Source organism: Nelumbo lutea, chromosome 1, assembly GCF_056320005.1.
Source record: "Nelumbo lutea isolate HS-2025 chromosome 1, American lotus-T2T, whole genome shotgun sequence".
Taxonomy (NCBI): Eukaryota; Viridiplantae; Streptophyta; class Magnoliopsida; order Proteales; family Nelumbonaceae; genus Nelumbo; species Nelumbo lutea.
In genome coordinates this window covers 214,443,549-214,468,166 of record NC_142684.1, presented here as the reverse complement: position 1 = coordinate 214,468,166, position 24,618 = coordinate 214,443,549, and the positions used below count along the sequence as shown (strand labels likewise).

The 24,618-nt window shown below is 39.3% G+C and overlaps 1 protein-coding gene and 1 non-coding gene across 2 annotated transcripts; one reads left to right on the top strand and one right to left on the bottom strand.

Moving 5' to 3' along the window:
- Nucleotides 1–1,974: 1,974 nt before the first annotated feature.
- On the top strand, nt 1,975–3,863 carry LOC148880898 (uncharacterized). Its single transcript, XM_088977517.1, has 3 exons — nt 1,975–2,428; nt 2,554–2,900; nt 3,141–3,863. The coding sequence occupies exons 1-3, from the start codon at nt 1,975–1,977 to the stop codon at nt 3,861–3,863; spliced, it is 1,524 nt and encodes a 507-aa protein (XP_088833643.1).
- On the bottom strand, nt 2,496–2,602 carry LOC148880899 (small nucleolar RNA R71). Its single transcript, XR_016106211.1, has one exon. It is a non-coding gene; the product is annotated as a small nucleolar RNA R71 (small nucleolar RNA).
- Nucleotides 3,864–24,618: the final 20,755 nt, after the last annotated feature.

Sequence of the window (24,618 nt, the reverse complement as noted above, 5' to 3'; positions counted from 1 at the left end):
ATGTCAATCTCAGAATTCAGCAATCTATCAATTTGGATCATTCGAATGAATCATGATTGAGCCTTGGTTTGATGAAACCCCAAGGTCATGAACAGCCTCTCTCAAGCGCATGTTCATCCTATGCATGAGTGACGGTTCTTCTATCTCTAGCAAGAATCTAATCCCCATGCATGCATTTCTTCAAACACTTCTAAGGCATCAATTCAAATCTGAATTGATCACCAACTGAATTGTGCAAGTTATCTCTAACCTTGCACTCAATTCAGTTCTTGAATAGTAGATCTGAATTCCTAGAGTCTCTCTCAAGCACTCTAGGAATTCCAAGCTGTAGATTAATTCGCCCAATCTGAAATTTGCAGATCTGAATTCTCTTTCAAGCAATTCAGATCTTGCAATCTCAGATCTGAGAATTCAGATCTGAGTTTTGAAGGTTAGTTGGCCGAATTGATCTGCAATCACACCCTTATTCAAGAAACTTCAAGTACAATGCATGATCATTTGAATGAATCAAAAAGAATTAGATTGCTGAACTGAAATTTTACAAGCTGAAATACATCAAGGAAGAATGGAAACAAGGAGAAAGAAGAAAGAACATATAACTAAGAAACTGAATTCAAATCAAAAGAGAATGAAACTACAAATGATTTATTACAAAAAATCTTTGAATCACAATCCCTCAATTCGAACTCACCTTCTTCTTCTAGCTTGCTTGTCTTGAACTTCCTTCAGCCCTTCTTCTTCTTCTTCCTTGCGCCTAGCCTTCTTCTCTTCTCTTCTCTCAAGGTGGCTGAATCTCTAAGAGTGGGAGAGCCTTTCTCTCAAGCAATTGAACAATTTTCTCCCCTCCTAGAGGCCTCCTTATATAGTTTTTCAAGGGGGCTCTTGCCCCTTCTTGAAGCCTCTAGAATGGGGTGTATTACACCCCTCATGAACCTTCTAGAGTGCTCCCTCCTTCTCTTCAAGAAACTCCTAGAAGTTGCCGCCCCTAGCTCCCTTTGGGCTGCTATTTGGGCTACAACTTAGCTTGCTTTTGAGCTCATGTGGGCTACACTCTAGGCTGTTATTTGGGCTAAAAATGGGCCTTCCTTGCTGGGCCGAATTCTCCTCATAGCTAGGCTTCTTCCCTTGGATTTTCCAAAGAGTTTCACTTGCTCTTCTTGGGCCGAATGAAATTCTCTTGCTCTCATGGCTGGGCCGGGCTGAACTTGATAAATTTTTGGGTTTTCTTTTCTTGCTTTTGCCTTCTTTTTGTTGATTTGGCTCCCCCTGAAATCTTTCTTGCAATCAAGCTAAAATACGGCAAAAATTTAATTAAACCATTATAAAATTTCATGCAAAAACCTCATAAAATATAGATAAATTGTAAGTTCATCAAGTATTAGCACTGATATGGATGCTATTGATATTAATGGAAGATCCACCCCTAGTACTAATACATGGGGAAAGAAAAAGAAGGCTACTAAGTTGATTAGCCCAGTTTGAAATGTATTTAAAATAAAGGAGGTTCAGGAGAAGTGAAAAGTTTTGTTTGCAAAAAACTTGGTTAATCGTATCCATCAATATTCATTAGATTGGTTGGGTGGACCTAAAGCCCTAGCGATTTCATCATTTGCATATTCCATTGTTGATTGTCCTTGCTTTTATCTTCTTTTCCTAGTTTTTATTTTCAGTAGTTCTTGCTCCCTCAAATCTGAATTTCGATTGTCTAAATAATTAGGGAAGACTTGGGTTCTAATACTTATTTTGTTAAATCCCCATGGTAACGATATTTTTATACTACTTGATAACTAGTGCACTTGCTAGGGTTATATTCATAGCTATCAAGTTTTTGGTGCCGTTGTCGGGGATTTAATCCTAAAATAATATTAGAACTTGTTAACCTTGGTTAATTTGGATTTTTTTATTTATGTTTTATTCTTTATTTTTATTTTATTTTATTTGTTTGGATTCTTGCTGGTTCAGATTTACTAGTGCATGACATGCACTAGAAGAGAGGGACTAGTAGAATTCGATCCAGAAATTGAGAGGACCCTTTGCTTGTTGCAAAGAGCCAATAGAGTTAAGACAAGAGAGGAGGTTGTTATTGGTGAACTAGCAATAGAGATTGAAGGAGAGATGCCAGAAGCAAATCTCACCCTCTTGGACTATGCTTGTCCAACAATTGATGGGGCGACATCTAGCATTTGCAAGCCCACCATTCAGGCCAATAATTTTGAAATCAAGCCTGCAATAATTCATATGATCCAGACAAGTATTCAGTTTAATGGGTTGCCAAGTGATGACCCTAATGCACACATTGTTAACTTCCTAGAAATATGTGATACATTTAAGCATAATGGTGTTAGTGATGATGCTATTAGTCTTAGATTATTTCCTTTTTCATTGCATGATAGAGCTAAAGATTGGCTTAACTCACTCCCTGCAGGAAGTAATACCACTTGGAATGATCTAAACCAAAAATTTTTGGCTAAATATTTCCCCCCTCCAAAACAACAAAATTAATTAATGATATTACTACTTTTGCTCAATTTGAGAGGGAATCTTTGTATGAAGCATGGGAACAATTCAAGGACATGCTTAGGAAGTGTCCTCACCATGGGATACCAACTTGGCGTCAAATTCAGACTTTTTATAATGGTATTACCCCCTCTAGTCAATCAATTATTGATGCAACCGCAGGTGGCACAATTAGGACAAAAACTCCAGAGGAATCATCCCTTGCAGCCCTATCTACGCAAATTGCTAATCTGAATAAGAAACTTGACACCTTTAATATTGCAGCCATTAATGCATCATCTAGCATCTCATGTAATTCATGTGGTCAAATAGGACATGCTAATTCTGATTGTCCATTAAGTGGTCCTTTTATTTCCCATGAGAATTCTAATTTTATTTCTCATGTTGGCAGGCCAAATTTCAATCCCTACTCAAATATATACAACCCAGGGTGGAGGAATCATCCAAACTTTTCATGGAGAAACAATCAGCAAAAGGCACCCATGGGATTCCAACCACAACCACCCCCACAAGAAAAAAAGAGCAATTTGGAGGAGATGATGTCTAAGTTCATCAATTCTGCTGAAGCAAAATTCCAAAGCCATGAAACATTGATTAAGAACTTGGAAGTTCATGTGGGGCAGATTGTAAGCATGTTGTCGAAAAGAAAAGAGGGACGGTTACCCAACAACACAGAGAAGAATCCTAGAGAGCATGTGAACGCCATAGCCTTAAGAAGTGGGAAGACAGCCAGCGAAGCCCAAGAAGACAACAAGGAAGCTGAATTGGCCGATCTGCAAAAGGAGAATGAGGGAAGCACCCCTAAACTGAATTTAGATGTAATTAAACTTCCTATTCCCTACCCAAGAAGAGTCTTGAAGGCTAAATTAGATAAGCAATTTGAAAATTTTTTGGAAGTGTTTAAGAAGATCCATATTAATCTTCCTCTTCTTGATGTATTGTCACAAATGCCGAAGTATGCCAAATTCATGAAGGAGGTGATGTCCAACAAAAGGAAGTGGGTGGATTGCGAGATGGTAAAGCTAAACAAAGAGTGTTCAGCCATTCTTCAAAATAAACTGCCCCCAAAACTTAAGGATCCAGGGAGTTTATCTATACCTTGCACCATAGGGAATGCTGAATTTGAGAAAGCCTTATGTGATCTTGGTGCTAGTATAAATTTAATGCCCTACTCTATTTTTAAAAGGCTTGGATTGCATGAACTACCATTTACAACTATTACCCTACAATTGGCCGATCGAAGCATTAAATACCCTAGGGGAATAGTGGAAGATGTTTTAGTTAAAGTAGGGAATTTCATCATCACTGCTGATTTCATTGGGTTGGATATGGAGGAGGATAGATGATGAACCTACAATTTATCTATATTTTATGAGGTTTTTGCATGAAATTTTATGATGGTTTAATTAAATTTTGCCCTATTTTAGCTTGATTGCAAGAAAGATTTTAGGGGAGCCAAATCAACAAAAAGAAGGCAAAAGCAAGAAAAGAAAACCCAAAAATTTATCAAGATCAGCCCGACCCAGCCATGAGAGCAAGAGAATTTCATTCGGCCCAAGAAGAGCAAGTGAAACTCTTTGGAAAATCCAAGGGAAGAAGCCTAGCAAGAAGGAAATTTCGGCCCAGCCCATTTTTAGCCCAAATAACAGCCTAGAGTGTAGCCCACATGAGCTCAAAAGCAAGCTAAGTTGTAGCCCAAATAGCAGCCCAAAGGGAGTTAGGGGCGGCAACTTCTAGGAGTTTCTTGAAGAGGAGGGAGCACTCTAGAAGGTTCATGAGGGGTGTAATACACCCCATTCTAGAGACTTCAAGAAGGGGCAAGAGCCCCCTTGAAAAACTATATAAGGAGGCCTCTAGGAGGGGAGAAAGTTGTTCAATTGCTTGAGAGGAAGGCTCTCCCACTCTTAGAGGTTCGACCACCTTGAGAGAAGAGAAGAGAAGAAGGCTAGGCACAAGGAAGAAGAAGAAAAAGGGCTGAAGGAAGTTCAAGACAAGCAAGCTAGAAGAAGAAGGTGAGTTCGAATTGAGGGTTTGTGATTCAAAGATTTTTTGTAATAAATCATTTGTAGTTTCATTCTCTTTTGATTTGAATTCAGTTTCTTAGTTATATGTTCTTTCTTCTTTCTCCTTGTTTCCATTCTTCCTTGATGTATTTCAGCTTGTAAAATTTCAGTTCAGCAATCTAATTCTTTTTGATTCATTCAAATGGTCATGCATTGTACTTGAAGTTTCTTGAATAAGGGTGTGATTGTAGATTAATTCGGCCAACTAACCTTCAAAACTCAGATCTGAATTCTCAGATCTGAGATTGCAAGATCTGAATTGCTTGAAAGAGAATTCAGATCTGAAATTTTCAGATTGGGCGAATTAATCTACAGCTTGGAATTCCTAGAGTGCTTGAGAGAGACTCTAGGAATTCAGATCTACTATTCAAGAACTGAATTGAGTGCAAGGTTAGAGATAACTTGCACAATTCAGTTGGTGATCAATTCAGATTTGAATTGATGCCTTAGAAGTGTTTGAAGAAATGCATGCATGGGGATTGGATTCTTGCTAGAGATAGAAGAACCGTCACTCATGCATAGGATGAACATGCGCTTGAGAGAGGCTGTTCATGACCTTGGGGTTTCACCAAACCAAGGCTCAATCATGATTCATTCGAATGATCCAAATTGATAGATTGCTGAATTCTGAGATTGACATTTACTGCTTACTCTTCTAACCTGATTTGAAGGCAATTGGACCAATGATTTAGATAGATTTTAATTTAGGATTTCTTAGCTTTCATTAGAGTTTTGATTTATTTGTTGATCAAATAAGAAGTGCTCAATTTAGTATTGGTAATTGTTTCCTAAATCCTCGTGGGAACGATACTTCACTCACTACTTTATTACTTGAACGGCTAGTGCACTTGCTAGTGTCACAATGAGCCATACATCAATAGATCGATGCCATTGATCCTAGGGAGACCCTTTTTTGCTACCGGTAACACTTTAATTGATGTACAAAAGGGTTTACTTACCCTTAGGATCAACGATGAAGAGATGGTATTTAACGTTTTCCAAACCATGAATTATCCCAACACAAAAGAACATGAGATATATGAAATCGATTCTATTGATGTTTGGGCAGCTGAAATTATAATTTAAAGTTATATAATCCTGTTGAAAACTGTATTGTTAACCATTGTAATAACATGCAGGTGATGGAGGAAGAGGCAAAGGAGGCGATGAATTATTTAGGGGTTGGCCAAGAAAAATGCAAACCAAGACAAGGGAGATTTCTACCACTAGATGGGCCGACCTCCAATAAACAATTATTACCCCCCATTAAAGCACCTCCAGCTTTGGAACTTAAACCCTTGCCTCTTCATTTAAAATATATATTTTTGGGAGACAGTTCCACCTTACCTGTAATTATCTCTTCTGAATTGGCAGGTCTCCAAGAAGAAAAGCTTGTAAGGGTGCTCAAGCAACACATATCGGCCATAGGATGGAGCATCGCCGACATAAAAGGGATTAACCCTTTGGTATGCACACATAAAATTCTGATGGAACAGGGCTGCAATCCCAAGGCACAACCACAAAGGAGGTTGAATCCTAAAATGCAATAGGTAGTGAAGGTAGAAATTATGAAATGGCTTGAAGTAAGTATCATCTACCTGATTTCTGATTCATCATGGGTAAGTCCTATTCAAGTCATACCAAAGAAAGGAGGGATTACTGTAATTCTAAATGAAAATAATGAATCAACTCCCATAAGAACAGTAACTGGCTGGAGGGTGTGCATAGACTATCGAAAGCTGAATGAGGCCACTAGGAAAGATCACTTCCCTTTGCCATTTATTGATCAGATGATAGAGAGACTTGCAGGGCACGAATATTATTGCTTCCTAGATGGCTAATCCAGGTATCTTCAAGTACCCATTGCACTTGAGGATCAGAAGAAGACCACTTTTACTTGCCCATATGGAACCTTTGCATTTAGGAGAATGCCATTTGGACTGTGCAATGCACCTACCATTTTCCAGCGTTATATGATGTCATTATTTGGTGATTTCATTGATGACTTCATGGAAGTCTTCATGGACGGTTTCTCCATTTATGGATCATCATTCGATGGATGCTTGCTTAATTTGGAAAAGGTACTTCAAAGGTGTGAGGAGTCTAACCTTGTTTTGAACTGGAAAAATGTCATTTCATGGTTAGGGAAGGAATAGTTCTAGGACATAAGGTGTCCTCCCGGGGCATCGAGGTTGATAAAGCCAAAATAGAACTGATTGAAAAGCTACCTCCACCTCAATCATTAAAAGATTTTAGGGGTTTTCTCGGGCATGCCGGTTTTTATAAGCAGTTCATCAAAGATTTTTCTAAAATTGCCAAACCCCTAACAAATCTGCTAGTTAAGGATGTACCGTTCGAATTCAATGATGATTGTTTGCATGCATTTAATACTCTTAAGGAGAAATTGATTCAGGCTCCTATTGTATCAGCCCCTGTATGGGAACTACCCTTCGAAATAATGTGTGATGCAAGCAATGATACCTTGGGCGCAGTTTTAGAGAAAAGAAAAGATATGAAATTTCACACCATTTACTATGCAAGTAGGACCATGAATAAAGCACAAAAAAATTATTCCACTACCAAAAAGGAATTACTTGCTGTAGTATTTGCTATTGAAAAATTCAGATCTTATTTGCTCTTATCTAAAGTCATTGTTTTCACTGACCATGCTGCCTTGAGATATCTACTTGCTAAGAAAAATGCAAAACCTAGGCTGCTATGATGGATCTTGCTTTTGCAAGAATTTGACCTAGAAATTAAAGACAAAAAGGGTAGTGAAAATACTGATCATTTATCAAGGCTTGACGAAAGTTATGTTGAAAATATTAATAATTCGGCCTTGCATGATGATTTCTCAGATGAGCAACTATATGTGATTAGCAGAAACAATGAACCATGGTTTGCTGATTTGGCTAACTTTTTGGCAGGGAAGGTGGTGCCACTTCACTTGACATATCAACAGAGGAAGAAATTCTTCTCTGATGTAAAGCATTATTTATGGGATGAGCCTTACCTGTACAGGATCTGCAGGGACAGACTAATAAGGAGATGTATTCCCGAGGAGGAAGTGATCAGTGTTATAAAATTCTGCCATGACAGAGAAGTAGGAGGTCACCATGGAACATCAAGAACCGCTTCAAAAATTTTCCAAAGAGGTTTTTATTGGCCATCACTCTTCAAGGATGTCTACACATATGTAAGTGCTTGCAATCATTGCCATAGGATAGGTAATATCTCCCGATGAAACGAGATGCCCTTAAACAACATTCTTGTTTGCAAAATATTTGATGTATGGGGTATCGATTTCATGGGACTTTTCCCAAAATCAGTTAATAATTCCTATATACTTGTGGCTATGGATTATGTGAGCAAATGGGTGGAAGCATGTGCATACCCCACTAATGATGCTTGGGTTGTCATTAAGTTCAAAAAAAATTCATATTCACTCGTTTTGGAACACCTCGAACTATCATAAGTGATGGGGGGAAGCATTTCTGTAATAAACAATTCGAACAACTATTAAACAAATATGGTGTTACACATAGAATTGCAACCCCCTACCACCCCCAGACTAGCGGCCAAGTAGAAATCTCTAATAGAGAATTAAAACATATTTTGGAAAAGACGGTTACCACTTCTAGGAGGGATTGTTCTTTAAGACTAGACGATGCACTTTTGGCCTATCGTATGGCATTCAAAACCCCAAACGGTATATCCCCTTATCATTTAATCTTTGGCAAAGCATGCCATCTACCCGTTGAGCTGGAACATAGAGCTTACTGGGCTACCAAATTTCTGAATTTCAATTTAAGAAATGCAGGTGATCAAAGGAATCTCCAGCTAAATGAATTAGAGGAATGGAGGAATCAAGCATATGAGAATGCCCGGACCTACAAAGAAAAAACCAAAGCATGGCATGACTCCCGTATTGTAAGTAAGGAATTTAAGGAAGGAGACAAAGTGTTGCTCTTTAATCCTCGTCTCAAGCTATTCCCTGGGAAGTTGAAAACAAGGTGGAGTGGACCCTTTATAGTGGCTAGGGTATTCCCTTATGGAGCGATTGAACTGCATAATGGTAAGGGCAACACATTCAAGGTAAATGGGCAGCGTTTAAAGCATTGTATTGAAGGAGAGCAACCCATCCACAATGGGTCCATTCTCTCCTTAAAACCGCCATGAAAGAAAGGTGAAAGTCTAGCTCAGGACTTAAAAGGAGTGCTTGTGGGAGGCAACCCATTAAGTTTAGTTGTTTGTTTTGTTCAGTTTTCTTTTTTCTCTTATGAGTGTGTTTTTTTTTTCGTATCTTACATCTGCAGGATTTCAACAAGGCATCCAGGGAAGTCCACTTAAATCTTTCTCTCCTTGTTCTTGTTATGCATATTCCATACATTGAGGACAATGTATACCTTAAGTGTGGGGGGGATTAAGGGATTTGATAACTTGTTGGTTAACTCTAGCATGCTTTGATCATCACTTTTGAACCCTTCCTTTTGAAATTTCTACTCGTTAGAAACTTGTTTTGAATGATTGCAAACCACCCTAAATCATGTGCTTAGGTGAGATAGACAAGAAAGGATGCAAGCAAATCTAGCTGAAAATTTTTGGCTATGGAAGGTATCTCAGTAGTGGGAAAGATCAATGGGCAAGATGCAATATAGATTTGACCCCTGTGAGCATTTGGTTTCTGATGGACAAACATGGTTTGATTATTCTAGAAATTGTTTTGTTAGGCATGTCGAGACCACAATAATGAGTTCAAGGATTGGAACGTGATCTATCAAAAAAAAAAAATTTTCTGAATAAGTGTGAGATGGAGCATAAAATGCACTCACATTAAAAGCATAAGAAAAGGGTGAGGTGGAGCATAAAATGCACTCATCCCTAGGTCCCAAACCCAAATTCACCTTTTGATGCATTGAACTCAAGATAAGTGGTGGAGATGTGATACATAAGCAAGCTTAGGGTAATAACATTCCTTGTTTCATTCTAAAAAATCATGAGAGGGTATTCTTGAATCTTGCTGCATGTGATTGTGAAAACAAAGAGGGCTTACTCTAGTCCTAAATTATTCATGCGAAGAGATGCTTGTTTCCCTTGATTGTCGATTTCATTTGGGGACATGAGGATTGGTGATTTAAGATTATTCTTTGACAAATTAAAGAGGAAAAGAAGTAGACGAATGGAAGGACCATTAATACTGGATCAAGGCATGCGGGAGAACAAATACCCTGTTGAGAAAAATCCAAAACAATCTTTTAGTTAGCTGGTTCCTATTTTAATTTTGTTTTGAGTTTTGTCTTGCCTGAGGATGGGCAAAGTTTAAGTGTGAGGGGATTTAATGAGAGTAGAATTTATCATAGGAGAGGGCTGATCTAATCTACAGATAAGATAAGGGTTTACCCTTATCACTTGAAGGGAATTCTAATCCAAATATGATTTAGATCAGCAACTCCTAATGAGATTAGGAGCTGATCCCTTTAAGCTTATAGAAGGAGGAGGGGGCAGTAGCCTTTAGACACACAACACATTTCACATTGTCTTCAAAGCTGAAATCATAGAAGAAAGAATTCAGCACCCCTGCAAAAATTCTTTCTTGCCGCCTCCTTCCTGTCGTCGCCATATCTGCCAGTTCGATGTCCTCTTGTTAGTGGGAGTGATCAAGATTGGATCTTCATATCAGTTCTTTGTGAAAGGGATGATTGGGAATAGTGCTCATGTGTCGTCCAGCTGATTCTTGCGAAGGATCTGGTTCTTTTGAAGAACGCTGCTGATTCTGCTCCATCCTGCACTACGCCATCTTTAGTGGGAGCAATCTTTGGTTCCTTCCTTGGGCGTGAACACATCCATTGAGAGATACTATTTCTCTGTATTAGGTATATCCCTCTTCTACTGCTTTTGTTCAGATCTGGTTCAGTTCTTGGTTCAAGATTGATCCTTGAAAAATATTATTTTTTTTTCTAAAATAGGGAATATGATTCCCAGTTGGATGGAGAGAAATTTTTGAAATTCGCCCATTATATTCTACAAGATTCGGGCATCCATACGATGGATCTCTCATCCCTTCAGTGGTATCAAAGCTAGGTTCAAGTCTTGAACCGAATTGAATCAAATCTAAACCAGTGCAAATGGGCAGAAGGCGTTCTACCCGATTTGCGCAAATATAAGGTTTTTTTTCTGGAAAATTTGTTTCCAGTTGATGGGCGATTGATCTGAAATTAAATTTTATAAATCTGATTATTATTTAGAAATTTTCTTTATAATTTTCTTGATTTATTGGCTGTTCATACACATGGAGATCGAAATCTTGATTGGCGTTGTGAACCTGCGATTTTGCAGTTTCTTGATTATTTTATTACATTTGGCCTGTAAAATATATATATTTTTTATTTTTTAGACTGAATGTATAGGCATTCAATCTGATGTAATATTAATAGAAATTAGGTTTTCAATTTACTTTATTTTGGATCGAAGTTGGCGGTGCAAGGAAGGAGATTTCGCAGATGGGAAAATCGCTATCTGTAGTTTGCAGTTTATGAAACTGCAAACTATGAATGTGCGAACAGCCCTATCTGACTGATTCTTGATTTTCTTTTATCAGTATTTAATTTTAGATTAATTTCTTGAATTAAATCTTTAATTAAAGATTAAACCCTAGACCCATTCGAACCAGATTGGTCCAAACTGGTTAGACCAAATCTAGGGTTCGATCAAAGCTGAATGTCAACCCTAATTCTCCCACTAATGGGCCTAAGGATTGATAATTAATTGAATATTTATTTCGGCCCAACCTGTAAAGGCCCAGATTTAAATTGTTAAAACTACTAAAAGCCCACTTTGTAGATTAAGCTATATGGGTCGAACTGGTCAGCCCTAATTCGGCCCATATACCTAGATAATATTAATGGTTAATATTATGGTTTAAAATGGGCTTTAAAATGGGCTTTATAGATTTTAACTGATTGGATCAATTCTTCCTTGCATGTGATGTATTGTGTGATGTGCTACGTTCATGGGCCATAAGTGCTTGGCCCATGCTGATTCGATAGTGGCTCTTGTGCACACCATGGCTGAATGCACATTATTGCCATGGTGTCCCTACTAGTCATTGGATGACCTTTCTCCATGGTGGGCCCCACACCTTTTGAAGAGGATACGTGCAGAACCCTAGCTGATTTGGGCCCATCGAAATCTAGCTTTGTGAAAGTCAATGGGAGCCACTTTGGTTTGACCTAAATTAAAGTAGGGCATAATTTTTCGTTCCTCCACCAAATATGAGTGCATGTGATAGGGAGATTCATATGATGAACTCTCTAAGGGCCTTCCATCATTAGCATGAGGATGGGTCCTTCAGCAATGAGGAAACACACCAAAAAATGGGCTATCCATTTGCTGTTAGACTTGTCTGAGTATTTCATAAGATGATAGGGGCATCATAAACCGATGTGGGAGGGTTTTACCAAAAAATGGGAACTTTCTCATGGTACCTTGGCATTCATGAATATGATGGGTGAGCACTCACTGGACAAAAAGGTTTACCTGAAAACGGCTCTGTACCTCGTCTGACAGAGGCCAAAGGGAAAGGTCATATGATGAGTGGATATGATCCTTCACAGAAAGGTAGTGGTTTTTGCAGCTGAAATAGTTGGCTCCATGCACCCTATGTGGTTTCCCACATTTCCAGAGACAAGTCGCTATCTCCGTCACTGAGATAGGAGGGAAATCTCAGAGATGAAAAAATGGAAATAGAATATAGATTAAAAGCCATATCTATGTAATGAACATGAATCAAATTAGGTTGTGGACTAATGTTTGCTATTTCACCAGAAAATGGCAAACAGACAATTTGCAAAGCTTCTTGATGACAACAAGCTTAAGGGCCCAAACTATGCTGACTGGTACCATAACCTAATGCTGGTCTTGACCTCTGAGAAACTAGACAAGGTAGCCAAGAATCCTGCCCCGGATTGTCCGGGGGACAGGGCTTCTGAGGCTCGAAGTGTGAATTCCAAGATTGGGAGGATAAAAACTCCCTAGCCCACTGCTATATCATTGCCTCTCTAGACAATCCAATACATAGGCAGTTTGATCAGATCGAACTAGCCAAGGACATATTGGATAGTTTAAAGACAATGTACGAAGAGCAGAACCGTTCTACTCGACAGAGGTGCTAGGTCGAATCCCATAGGGAGCAAATCAGTAATCTCTTAGTTGAATGGATACTATAATTGAGTGGGTAAATTTAATAACTAAAATTAAAAGAATAAGAAAGCACTTAAACAAACAAGAGAAAATCAGTCTTATCAAATTTTGGTTCAAGGGTTCGGGTTGAATCGAGTGGCCATCGATCCTAGGTAAATTTCAGCATTCTTGCAATTCAACCATTTAACCTTAGATTTATTAGGATAGCCATAATAAACCTTATGTTTTCCTAATTCAGTTGACCAAACCCAGCATTCGATCAACACTTATCACCACTCAACTGGGTACGATAGCGTTCTATGTTAAACAGTGATAGCATTAAGATTTGTGAAAATAGTTAAACCAAAAGAACAATAATTGAGATAGCTGCAATTACTGAATCTTGTTCCATCGATTCCTTAAAGTTGAACCATGTTAAAACATTGGTCAAAGGCTGTCACAAACAATTGACCCAAAAAGATATCAACCTAATTGCTACTTGTACCATTATTCGTGACAATTACGGATCACTGAAATTATGGATAGTAGTAGGAAAATCAACATTAATTCACTTTGTCAAACTAATTAACATCAACATCCAATAAAAATATGCACAAGAATAAATGAATACTTGAATTAGAAAGCAAAAAAATAAATTAACTATAGAACCTCACAATGACACAATTGAACCTCCCCCCTTGAACCAGAAAAAGAAGCTTAGCTACTCATGATCTGCACAATCTCCATGCCTTTCTTCTCCATAGCCGAACTGCTTTCTTGAGCTTCTTGGCCTCTTGATGATCTCTTGGATCTTGGAGTGAGTGATGCTAGAGCTGGTTCACCCCCCTCTTTATATAGTCAAAGGAGATGGTTGTTTTCCAACTCCTTCTAGGAGATCATCTTATCTTTAGGGAGTCTTGATCTTCTTTGAACTAATCCTATCCTATCTCTTATCTAAAGATCTAATCTCAATCTTCTTATCTCTTTAGGATTACATTCAAGACTTTAGATCTGATAAGACTCTATCCTTGGAGTTTACATTCGAAATTTGGACTCTTAACTCTTGAATTAGAGTTGGGCTACTTTAAAACTTGGGCTGCTACAAGGTACTTCTACGAGTTGGGCTTAAGTTGTGAAATGGGCCTGGCTGTGAACTTGTTCTGACTTTTGGCTCATTTTTGTACTCCAATTGCCTTAGTTATTGCCCTAAATCAAAATACAAGAGTAATAAATCCATTTAAGTGATAAATAAATATAAAAGAATGAATATTAGAGGATAAAAATAGGGTTCTTTTTGGTCTCATCAATTAACGAACTCGAGGCTCTTGGATTAGGGCTAGATCTTGCCATGCAAGTGGATGCCATCCTTAACTCTTTGCCTCCTTCCTTCAATCTGTTCATAATGAATTACAATATGAACAAGCTGAATGTCAGCGTCCAAAAACTCAACAATATGTTGCAGAGCACTAGAAAGACAGCGCATTGGATGTGTGTCATTTCTGCAAACAGACCGGCCACTGGAAGAGGAATTGTCCTCAATACCTGGAATCCAAGAGGTAATTTTGAATCTTGTGTCATAGAAACCAATTTATTGGTGGCTTCTGCGTCTTGGTGTATTGACTCTGGGGCTTCAACTCCTGCGTGTAACTCACTGCAGGTGTTTAAGGTAAGCATAAGGCTGAATGAAGGTGAAGTGATGCTCTACTTGGGGATTTCTACAAGTGTTGCAGCTACGATGATAGGAACCGTAGAGTTAGTTTTTAGAGAATGATCCATTGTACTTAAAGATTGTCTTTTTGTGAAAAATTTAAGAAGAAATTTGATTTTTGTCTCAAAACTGTGTGCGGATGGATATTCAGTCTTTTTCAGTAATACGATTACTATTAAAAGAGACAATAAAAACATTGCACAAGGGGAACTGGAGAACGGTCTCTATGTTTTACATCCTTCTCTAGAAACTAACATAGCCGAAACTATGACGGATGATATCCCCAAGAAAAGAGTACGTGATACGGTTAATCCCACATGCCTGTGACATTATCGACTTGGTCATATCGGTATTTACCGAATCACAAGACTGGTAAAGGATGGTCCTTTGGATTTTCTAAGTGTAGAAGATCTTCCCACTTTGTTAGACAGTTTTGTATGCCGTTACCTTCAATCAAAATGGTGTACTCTATGAGTTTATTGTAAATGAATAAAAGTGCATATTTGATTCATGTTCCCTTGGTATGTTTCTATGTAATACACTTAAACTGGACACTTAATGAAACTCGTATTAATTTAGAATGTTCACAGCCAGTGGGTCGGTCTGGGGAGACCTATCCTAACAAGGCTGACACTGTGGTGCCACCAAGTCGGTTGGGGTGGCTTGTCTCAGCTACCGGGGTGAGACCCTAGGCACATACAGTGTAGGATTAATTGAATCTTTGAACTGGACCAGATTTCCAGTATTGCCCTGGACCTTGGTGATTGATGGGCAAAACTGGAGAGTTACACCCGACCCGTAGACTCGATTATGATACTGCACTAGGTGTTGGATTGGGCTGTCTTTGATGTACCATTCAGTGAGATCCTTAGCGGGGGTCAAAACCTGGGTATGTTGGGACAGTCTGAGAATTCATCTCAGTGGGTGATCATAGTGACAGGATCAGCCCCTTTGTCAGACAAAGGTAATGATGGGGGATGCACTCTCACTAATGGAAACCAAGACTGCCGGCAACCGATTTCAATCTTTGAGATTTGTGTTTTGCAAAATATATTTTATATGAGATATAAAAGTATATATATGGTTTGAAAATGATTTGCAAAAGGTTTTAATTCCCGGGATCCATATCAGAGAGAGTGCAACACTGTTCCTTGCAGCCGAGGGAGAGGTCCTCTCTTGTTGGGCAGTGTATGATTATTATGGGCTGAGAGGTTAAGTGTAAAACCATTGAGGATAATATCTGATGGGCTAATCTTGCATCTGCCCACAGTCCCTAGGTGTTACAAGGTGGCTTGGCCCAAGGAAGCCTAACTGGATAGTAGTTTGGAAGGCTAAATGAATACATAACCTTAAATAGGCCTTAAGCCCATTTTGAACTGGGCTAATTTGATTAGTCACTTAAGGGGCGAATTCTGAGATAGATCAACTGATAGGTGGGCCCAGACCCTATTCACTTAGAGAGTCCAAGATCTAAATGAGATTTAGATCTAGAAACCTCCTAATTAGATTAGGAGATGGCTGATCTAATCTGCAGATAATATAAGGGTTATCTCTTATCTTAAAGGGACTTCTAATCCAAATATGATTTGGGTTAGCAACTCCTAATGGGATTAGGAGCTGATCCCTTTAAGATTATAAAAGGAGAAGGGGGTGGCAGCCTTTAGACATGCAAGCTACACACTCTTGTCTTCAGAGCTGAGATTACCAGAAGAGAGAATTCTGCACCCTGCAAATACTCTCTTGCCGCCTCCTTCCTGCAGCCGCTTCCTACAGCAGTTCAATCTCCAATTCTTGGTAGAAATCAAGATTGGATCTTGATACCATTCTTTTGGAGAAAAGATTGGTGGGAGTTGTATTCACAAGCTGCCTAGTTGATTCTTGCGAAGGGTCAAGTTCTTTTGGAAGAACACTGCTGATTCTGCTCCATCCCGCACTACGCCATCTTTAGTGGGAGCAGATTTTGGATCCTTCCTTGGGTGTGAACACCTCCATTGGGAGATACTACTTCTCTGTATCAGGTATTATCTCTCCCTGCTCCTTTTGATTCAGATCTGGTTCAGTTTATGGTTCAAGAATGATTTTGAAAATATGATTTTCTAAATGGGGAATTCGATTCCCAATTGAAGTGAGAGAAAAATTTTTGAAATTCGCCCCTTATTCCATAATCTTTTGGTGTCCATGTGATGGATTTTCTTTCCCTTCAGTGGTATCAGAGCCATGGTTCAAATCTTGAACCAATTCTATTTCAGATCTGAACCTGCGCAAATAGGAAGAAGGCGTTCTACCCAATTTGCGTAGATATGGGTTTTGGGAAATTTGTTCCCAAAAATTGATGGGAAAATAATCTGAAATTAATTTTATTTAAATCTTATTATTATTTAGAATAGTTCTATATGATTTTCTTGATTTATGGGCTGTTCGTACAAGACGAGATCGAATTCTTGATTTGTGTAGGGAGAACTGCAAGATTTGCAGTTTATTGATTTATTTATTACATTTGGCCTGTAAATAATTTTTTTTTTTTATTTTAGACTCAATGTATTGGCATTCGATCTGATGTAATTATTAGTAGAAATAGGATTTTTATTTAATTTTATTTTGGATCGAAGATGGTGGCGTAGAGAAGGAGATTTCGCAGATGGGAGATTCGCTATCTGCGATTTGCAGTTTGTGAAACTATAATCTGTGATCTAACCTCTGTTTTACAGGATGGAGTGTGCGAACAGCCCTGATTAACTGATTCTTGATTTTCTTTTATCAGTTATTTAATTTCAGATTATTTTCTTGAATTAAAGATTTAATTAAAGATCAAACCCTAGACCCATTCGAACCAAGATTGGTTCAAATTGTTTGGACCAAATCTAGTGTTTAATCAAGGCTAAAAGTCAGCCCTATTTATCCCACTAATGGGCCTGAGGATTGATATTTAATTAAATGGTTAATTCGGCCCAACCTATAAAGGCCCAATTTTAAATAGTTAAAACTGCTAAAAGCCCACTTTAAAGGATAAAGCTATATAGGCCGAACTGGGTAACCCTAATTCAGCCCATATACCCAGATAATATTAGTGGTTAATATTATGGATTTTTTAACAGAATTCCAATGGGCCTTACAGATAATTAATTGATTGGATCAATTTATCCCTGCATGAGATGTTTGGATGTGTGATGTGTTGCGTGCATGGGCCATAAGTGCTTGGCCCATGCTCATTCGACAGTGGCTCTTGCTCACACCATGGCTGAATGCACATCATTGCCATGGTGTCCCTTTTGGTCATTGGATGACCTCCCTCAGTGGTGGGCCCCACACCTCATCAAGTGGTTACGTGCGGAACCCTAGCCGATTTAAGGCCCACCAAAATCTGACTTTATGAAAGTTAGTGGGAGCCACTTTGGTTTGACCTAAATCAAACTAGGAGGTAATTATTTGTTCCCTCCAGCTAATATGAGTGCACGTGATAGGGAGATTCATATGATGAACTCTCTAAAGGCCTTCCATCATTAGCATGAGGATGGGTCCTTCAGTAATGAGAAAACACACCAGAAAATGGGCTATCCATTTGCTGTTGGGCTTGTCTAAGTGTTTGATAAGATGATAGGGGCATCATAGACCAATGTGGGAGGGGCTTCACCAGAAAATGGGAACTCTCTCACGATACCTTGGCATTCACGAACATGATGGGTGAGCACTCACTGGACAGAAAGGTTTACCTGAAAATGGCTCTGAACCTTGTATGACAGAGGCCAAAGGGAAAACTCATATGATGAGTGGATATGATCCTTCACAGAAAGGTGGTGGGGTTATGCAGCTGAAACAGTTGGCTCCATGCACCCTATGTGATTTCCCACATTTCTAGAGACAACCTGTAGTCTCCGCCACTGAGAAAGGAGGGAAATCTCAGAGATGAATAAATGGAAATGGATCGTAGATTAAAATCCATATCTATGAAATGAACATGAATCGAATTAGGTTGTGGATTGATGTTTGCTCTTTTATCAGAAAATGGCGAACGAATCTTTTGCAAAGCTTCTTGATGACAACAGGCTTAAGGGCCCAAACTATGCCGACTGGTACAAGAACCTTATGCTGGTCCTAGCTTCTGAAATGCTGGACAAAGTGGCAAAGAATCATGCCCCAGAGCATCCGGGTGATAGGGCTTCTGAGGCTCGAAGGAGAGACTATCAGGAATGGGAGGAGAAAAACTCCCTTGCCCGGTGTTACATCATTGCCTCCTTGGACAACCCAATACAGAGGCAATTTGATCAGATCGAACTTGCCAAGAACATATTGGATAGTCTCAGGATAATGTATGAAGAGCAAAATTGTTCTATTCGACAAAAGGTCTTGAAACAGTTCATGACCACACAAATGTCCAAGGGCCAACAAGTTCACGACCATTGTCTTCGGATGATGGGATACATCAACGAACTGGAGGTTCTTAGATCCGGGCTGGACCTTGCAACCCAGATAGATGCTATCCTTAATTTTTTGCCTCTTTCCTTTAATCCATTCATCATGAACTATAACATGAACAAGCTGAATGTCATCTTACAAGAGCTCAGCAATATGATGCAAAGAGCCGAAGAAGTGATTAGAAAGGATGAGCTTGTAGCTATGCTTATTGAAACTAGCAAGATGGGCAAGAGAAAGAGGAAGGCAAAGAAGCCGCAGAAGAAAGCCACTAAGGGTAAGAAGTAGAAGAAAGACAAACCATCGGATGCCTGTCACTTCTGCAAGAAGACCAGCCACTGGAAAAGTATGGGACTCCGACTTGTATCAGATTGGACCTAAGTGCAAGTGGGAGCTGTTAGACAGTCTTGTATGCCCTTAGCTTCAATCAGATTTGATGTACTTTTGTTATTTAGTGGAAATAAATTAAAGTGCATGTTTGATTCATATTGTTTGGTATAATTCTGTATAAGACCCTAAAACTGGACACTTATAGAAACTTGTGTTAGTTTTAAATGTTCACAGCCATTGGATAAGTCTGGGGAGATTTATCCGGCCAAGGCTGATATTGATGTGCCACCAAGTGTTGGGATGGCTTGTTTCGACCATTAGGGTAAGACCCAAGGCACATGCAGTATGGGATTGCTTGAACCCTTGAACCGGACCAGATTTCCAGTATTGCCCTAGACCTTGGAGACAAATGGGCAAAACTGAAAAGTTACACCTGACCCCTAGACTCGATTATGACACATCACTAGGTGTCGGATCGGGCTGTCTTTGATGTGTCAATCAATGAGATACTTAGTGGGGGTCAAAACCTGGACATGTTGGGGTAGTCTGAGAATTCATCTGAGTGAGTGGTCATAGTGACAGGATCAGCCCCTTTATCGGACAATGGTAATGATCCGAAATGCACTCTCTCTGTTGGAAACCAAACTGTCGGCTGTTGATTTCAATCGTTGGAATTTTGTTTTACAAAATTATTATATATATATATATATATACATGTATATGTACGGTTTCAAAAAGATTTGCAAAAGGCTTTAATTCTTGGGATCCATGTGAGTAGAAAGTGCGGCACTGTTCCTTGCAGCCGAGAGAGTGGTCTTCTCTTGTCGGGCAGTGCTTGATCATTAAGGGCTGAGAGGTTAAGTGTAAGACCATTTAGGATAATACCTGATAGGCTAATCTTGCACCTGTCCACAGTCCCTGGGTTTTTATAAGATGGCTTGGCCCAGGGACCACTTAATGTAAGTGTTGGACCCATAGGGTCCATGTGATGGGCTCAAGGGGGTCACTGAGTCTTTCAGTGAATTCGGCTGGGCCTTGTAATAAAGGCTGGGCCGAACCCTTGTGGCTGGTGTGTAGATCAATGCTTGGACCCCACACCATACAAAGAAGCCCAACTGGGTAGCAGGTTGGAAACTGGTTAAACACTGAACACTTAATGGGCCAAAAGCCCATTTCGAACTGGGCTGATATGATCACCAGTTCATGAGGCAAATCTGAGATTAGTGTTAGTAAAAGGATTATGTCTTTGACCTTATCCACTCTAAGAGACCAAATTCAAATTAGATTTGAATCTGGTAACCTCCTGATAAGATCAGGAGTTAACTAACTTAATTTGCAGATAGGATTAAGATTAACCTCTATCCAAATACTGATTTTGATTGGGATAACTCCCAAAAATATTGGGAGGTTTTTTAATCAAGAAGAAAGAGGAGAAAATCCTAGCAGAAATATCAGATTTTGAACTAGGGGGTTTTAGGAAGCAAGAAACACATCCTGCAATCAGAGATCAGATCTCTCACAGACTCTAGAGAGAAGAGACAGTTCTGCCCTCTTCGTCCCTAGACTTCTCCTCCTCCAGCCGCCGCCACTCCTTGTTGGAAGATTGGATCTTTGCAGCAACAGGAAGTCAAGAAATCAGTTCTTGACAATAGTCTTGCAAGAAAGACAAAAGGATTCAGTGTTCAAGGTTTCCAGAGGGTTCTTGTGAAGAATCCAGTGTGTAGGACGCACCCTGTTGATTCTGTTCCATCCACAGCTGTGTCATCTTTAGCAGGAGAGGATCTTGGTTACTTCTTTGGGCGTGAACACCAACTTTGGGAGATATTATTTCTCCGGATCAGGTATAATCATTCCTGTTTCCTTTTGGTTCAGATCTGGTTTATTTATGGTTCAAGTAGGACCCTTGAGTAAAGTATTCTAAATTTAGGGAATATGATTCCCAGTTGGAAGAAGGTAGGAAAATTGTTTGAAATTCGCCTCCCATTCCGCACCCTTCTTGTCATCCATTAGATGGATACTACCATTCTTTCAGTGGTATTAGAGCCACAGGTTCGAATCTTGAACCGAAAGAAAATCAGATCTGACCCTGCACAGATGAACAGAAAATGTTCTGCCAAGATCTGCGCAGATTGCTTTCTTTTTTTTCAAGAAATGGTTTCTTGTTAAGAGCGTCTGATCTGAAATTAATTTTGTTAAATGCAAAAATTTATTTAGAATTGTTCTTTATTTATTTTTGATTTAATGGACTGTTCGAACCTGGAGATCGCAGTGCAGATTTGGCACAGATAGTCTGTGCACCCTTTTTTCTTCCTTTTATTATTATTTGGTCTGTAAATAATTTTTTTTTATTTTTCTAGACTGAATGTATAGGATTTGATCAAGAATGTAATTAATTAATAGAAATAGGATTTCTGTTTTATTTATTTTCTTGATTAAAGAAGTAGAAAGAAGATGGCGGCGCTGGAGATTCGTAGATGGAGAAATCGCCTACTGCGATTTACAGTTTATGAAACTGTAACTTTTGTGTTTAACCTCTATTTTGTAGGTGGTACGAATGGTCCATATTTTGATTTGTGATTGTCTAAAATGAAAACTTATTAATTTCAGATTTCTCTTGAATTAATTCTTGAATTGAAAATCAGTTTTGGACCATTTCGGACTAGATTGGACCAAAACTGTTTGGACCGAATCTGAGATTCGAAGGGGGCTATTTTTCAATCCATTTATCTAACACTGATTATTCCAAATCTGATGTTCAATTACAGGGATTAATTCGGCCCACCTGTAAAGCCCAGTTTTAAAGGGTTAAAACTACAAAAGCCCATTATTGTGAGAAAAGTTGTATGGGCCAAACTGCTAACTGCAATTCAGTCCATACACCTAGTAAACATTAATTGTTAATGCTTAAAATTTTAAATGGGCCATTCGTTGGGCTTTATAGCAGTTAATTAATTGGTTCAATTCTTCCTTTACATGTGATGTTTGGATGTATGATGTGCTGCGACCATGGGCCATAAGCACTTGGCCCATGTTAATTCGTTAGTGGCTCTTGCGCACACAATGACTGAATGCACATCATTGCCATGGTGTCCCTTAAGGTCATTGGATGATCCCACTCTACTTGGTGGGCCCCTCAACCTTGAAAAGGGATGCGTACGGAACCCCTAGCCGATTGAAGCCCACCAGAAATCTGACTTTATGAAAGTTAGTGGGAGCCACTTTGGTTTGACCTAAATTAGAACTAGGGCGTAATTTTGTTCCTTCCATTCAAATATGAGTGCGTGTGATAGGGAGATCCATTTGATGGACTCTCTAAAGGCCTTCCATCATTAGCACAATGATGGGTCCATTAGTAATGAGGAAATACACCATAAAATTGGGCTATCCATTTGCTGTTGGATCTATTAGAGTGTTTCATTAGATGATAGGGGCATCATAGACTGATGTGGGAGGGGCTTCACCAGAAATGGGAACTCTCTCATGGTACCTTGGCGTAACCTGAATATGATGGGTGTGCACTCACTAGACAGAGGTTTACCTGAAAATGACTCTGAACCTTATCTGACAGAGGCCAAAGGGAAACTCATCTGATGAGTGGATATGATCCGTCACAGAAAGGTGGTAGGGTTATGCAGCTGAAACAGTTGGCTTCACGCACCCTATGTGATTTCCCACATTTCCAGAGACATTCCGTCGTCTCCGTCACTGAGAAGGGAGGGAAAATCTCTGAGATGAATAAATGGGAATGGAACATAGATTAAAAGCCATATCTATGTAGGTAACATGAATCAAACTAAGGTTGTGGACTAACGTCTTTGCTGTTTTATCAGAAAATGGCAAACGATCAATTTGCAAAGCTCCTAGACGATAACAAGCTTAAGGGACCAAACTATATCGATTGGTACAAAAATCTTATGTTGGTCCTAACTTCTGAAAAGTTAGACAAAGTGGTGAAAAATCCTGCCCCGAAATGTCCGGGTGATAGGGCTTCTGAGGCCTGTAGGAGGGACTACCAAGATTGGGAGGATAAGAACTCCTAGCCCATTGCTTTGTCATTGCCTCATTAGACAACTCAATACAGAGGCAGTTCGATCAGATCGAACTAGCCAAGGACATATTGGACAGTCTAAGAACAATGTATGAAGAGCATAATCGTTCTACTTGACAGAAGGTCCTGAAATTGTTCATGACCGCGCAGATGTCCAAGGGGCAGAAAGTTCATGACCATTGTCTTCGGATGATGGGATACATTAACGAACTCGAAGCCCTTGGATCCGGGCTAGATCTTGGCACACAAGTGGATGCCATCCTGAATTCTTTGCCCTCTTCCTTCAATGCGTTCACTATGAACTACAATATGAATAAGCTGAATGTCAGCGTCCAGGAACTCAGCAATATGTTGCAGAGGGCCGAGGATCTTTTAAAGAAGGATGAGCCTGTGGTTATGCTTGCTGAAGCTAACAAATCAGGCAAGAAAAAGAGAAAGGCAAAGAAGCCCCAGAAGAAAGCTGCCAAACCCAAGAAGCAGAAGAAAAACAAGGCATCTGATGTCTGTCACTTCTGCAAACAGATCGGCCACTGGAAGAGGAACTGTACTGCCTACCTGGAATCTAAGAAAGGTAACATCGAAACTTGTGTCATAGAAACTAATATGTTAGTTACCTCTGTGTCCGGGTGTGTTGACTTCGGGGCTTCAACTCATGCTTATAACTCACTGCAGGGGTTCAAAGTTGGCAAAAGATTGAGTGATGGCGAGGTGACACTATTCTTGGAAATGACTGCAAGTGTTGCAGCTGCGGCGATAGGAACCGTAAAATTAATTTTTAGAGAAGGAGTCCTTGTACTTAAAGATTGTCTTTATGTACAGAACTTGAGAAGAAATTTAATTTATGTTTCTAAACTGTGTGCTGATGGATATACTGTTTATTTTAGTAATATGATTACTGTTAAACGGAATAATAAATTCATCGCATGCGGGGAACTGGAGAATGGTCTTTATGTTCTACATCCTTCTCAAGAAACTAACCTAACCCAAACTACGTCGGTCGAAAATCCTAAGAAAAGGAATCGTGATACAATTGGTATTGACTGAATCACAAGACTGGTAAAGGATGGTCCTTTGGATTTTCTAACCATAGAAAATCTTCCCACTTGTGAGCCTTGCCTTCAAGGTAAGATGACTAAGCGACCATTTGATGGTAAGCCTGAAAGATCTAGAGCCACACTTGACCTAATACATACTAATGTATGTGGTCCCCTGAGTGTTAGGACACGGAATCAACACGTGTACTTCATCACCTTTACAGATGATTTTTCATGATATGGTTACGTGTACCTAATGAGACACAAGTCTGAATCCTTTGAAAAGTTCAAAGAGTTCAGACAAGAAGTCGAGAAACAGTTAGGAAGAGA

Excerpts from the sequence above, each read along its gene's own strand:
- LOC148880898 (XM_088977517.1), top strand. The coding sequence starts at position 1,975 with ATGACATGCACTAGAAGAGAGGGACTAGTAGAATTCGATCCAGAAATT. Across the intron at positions 2,429-2,553 it reads TAACTCACTCCCTGCAGGAA|CATGGGAACAATTCAAGGAC; the intron begins GTAATACCACTT and ends CTTTGTATGAAG. Across the intron at positions 2,901-3,140 it reads ATTCTAATTTTATTTCTCAT|ATTGTAAGCATGTTGTCGAA; the intron begins GTTGGCAGGCCA and ends CATGTGGGGCAG.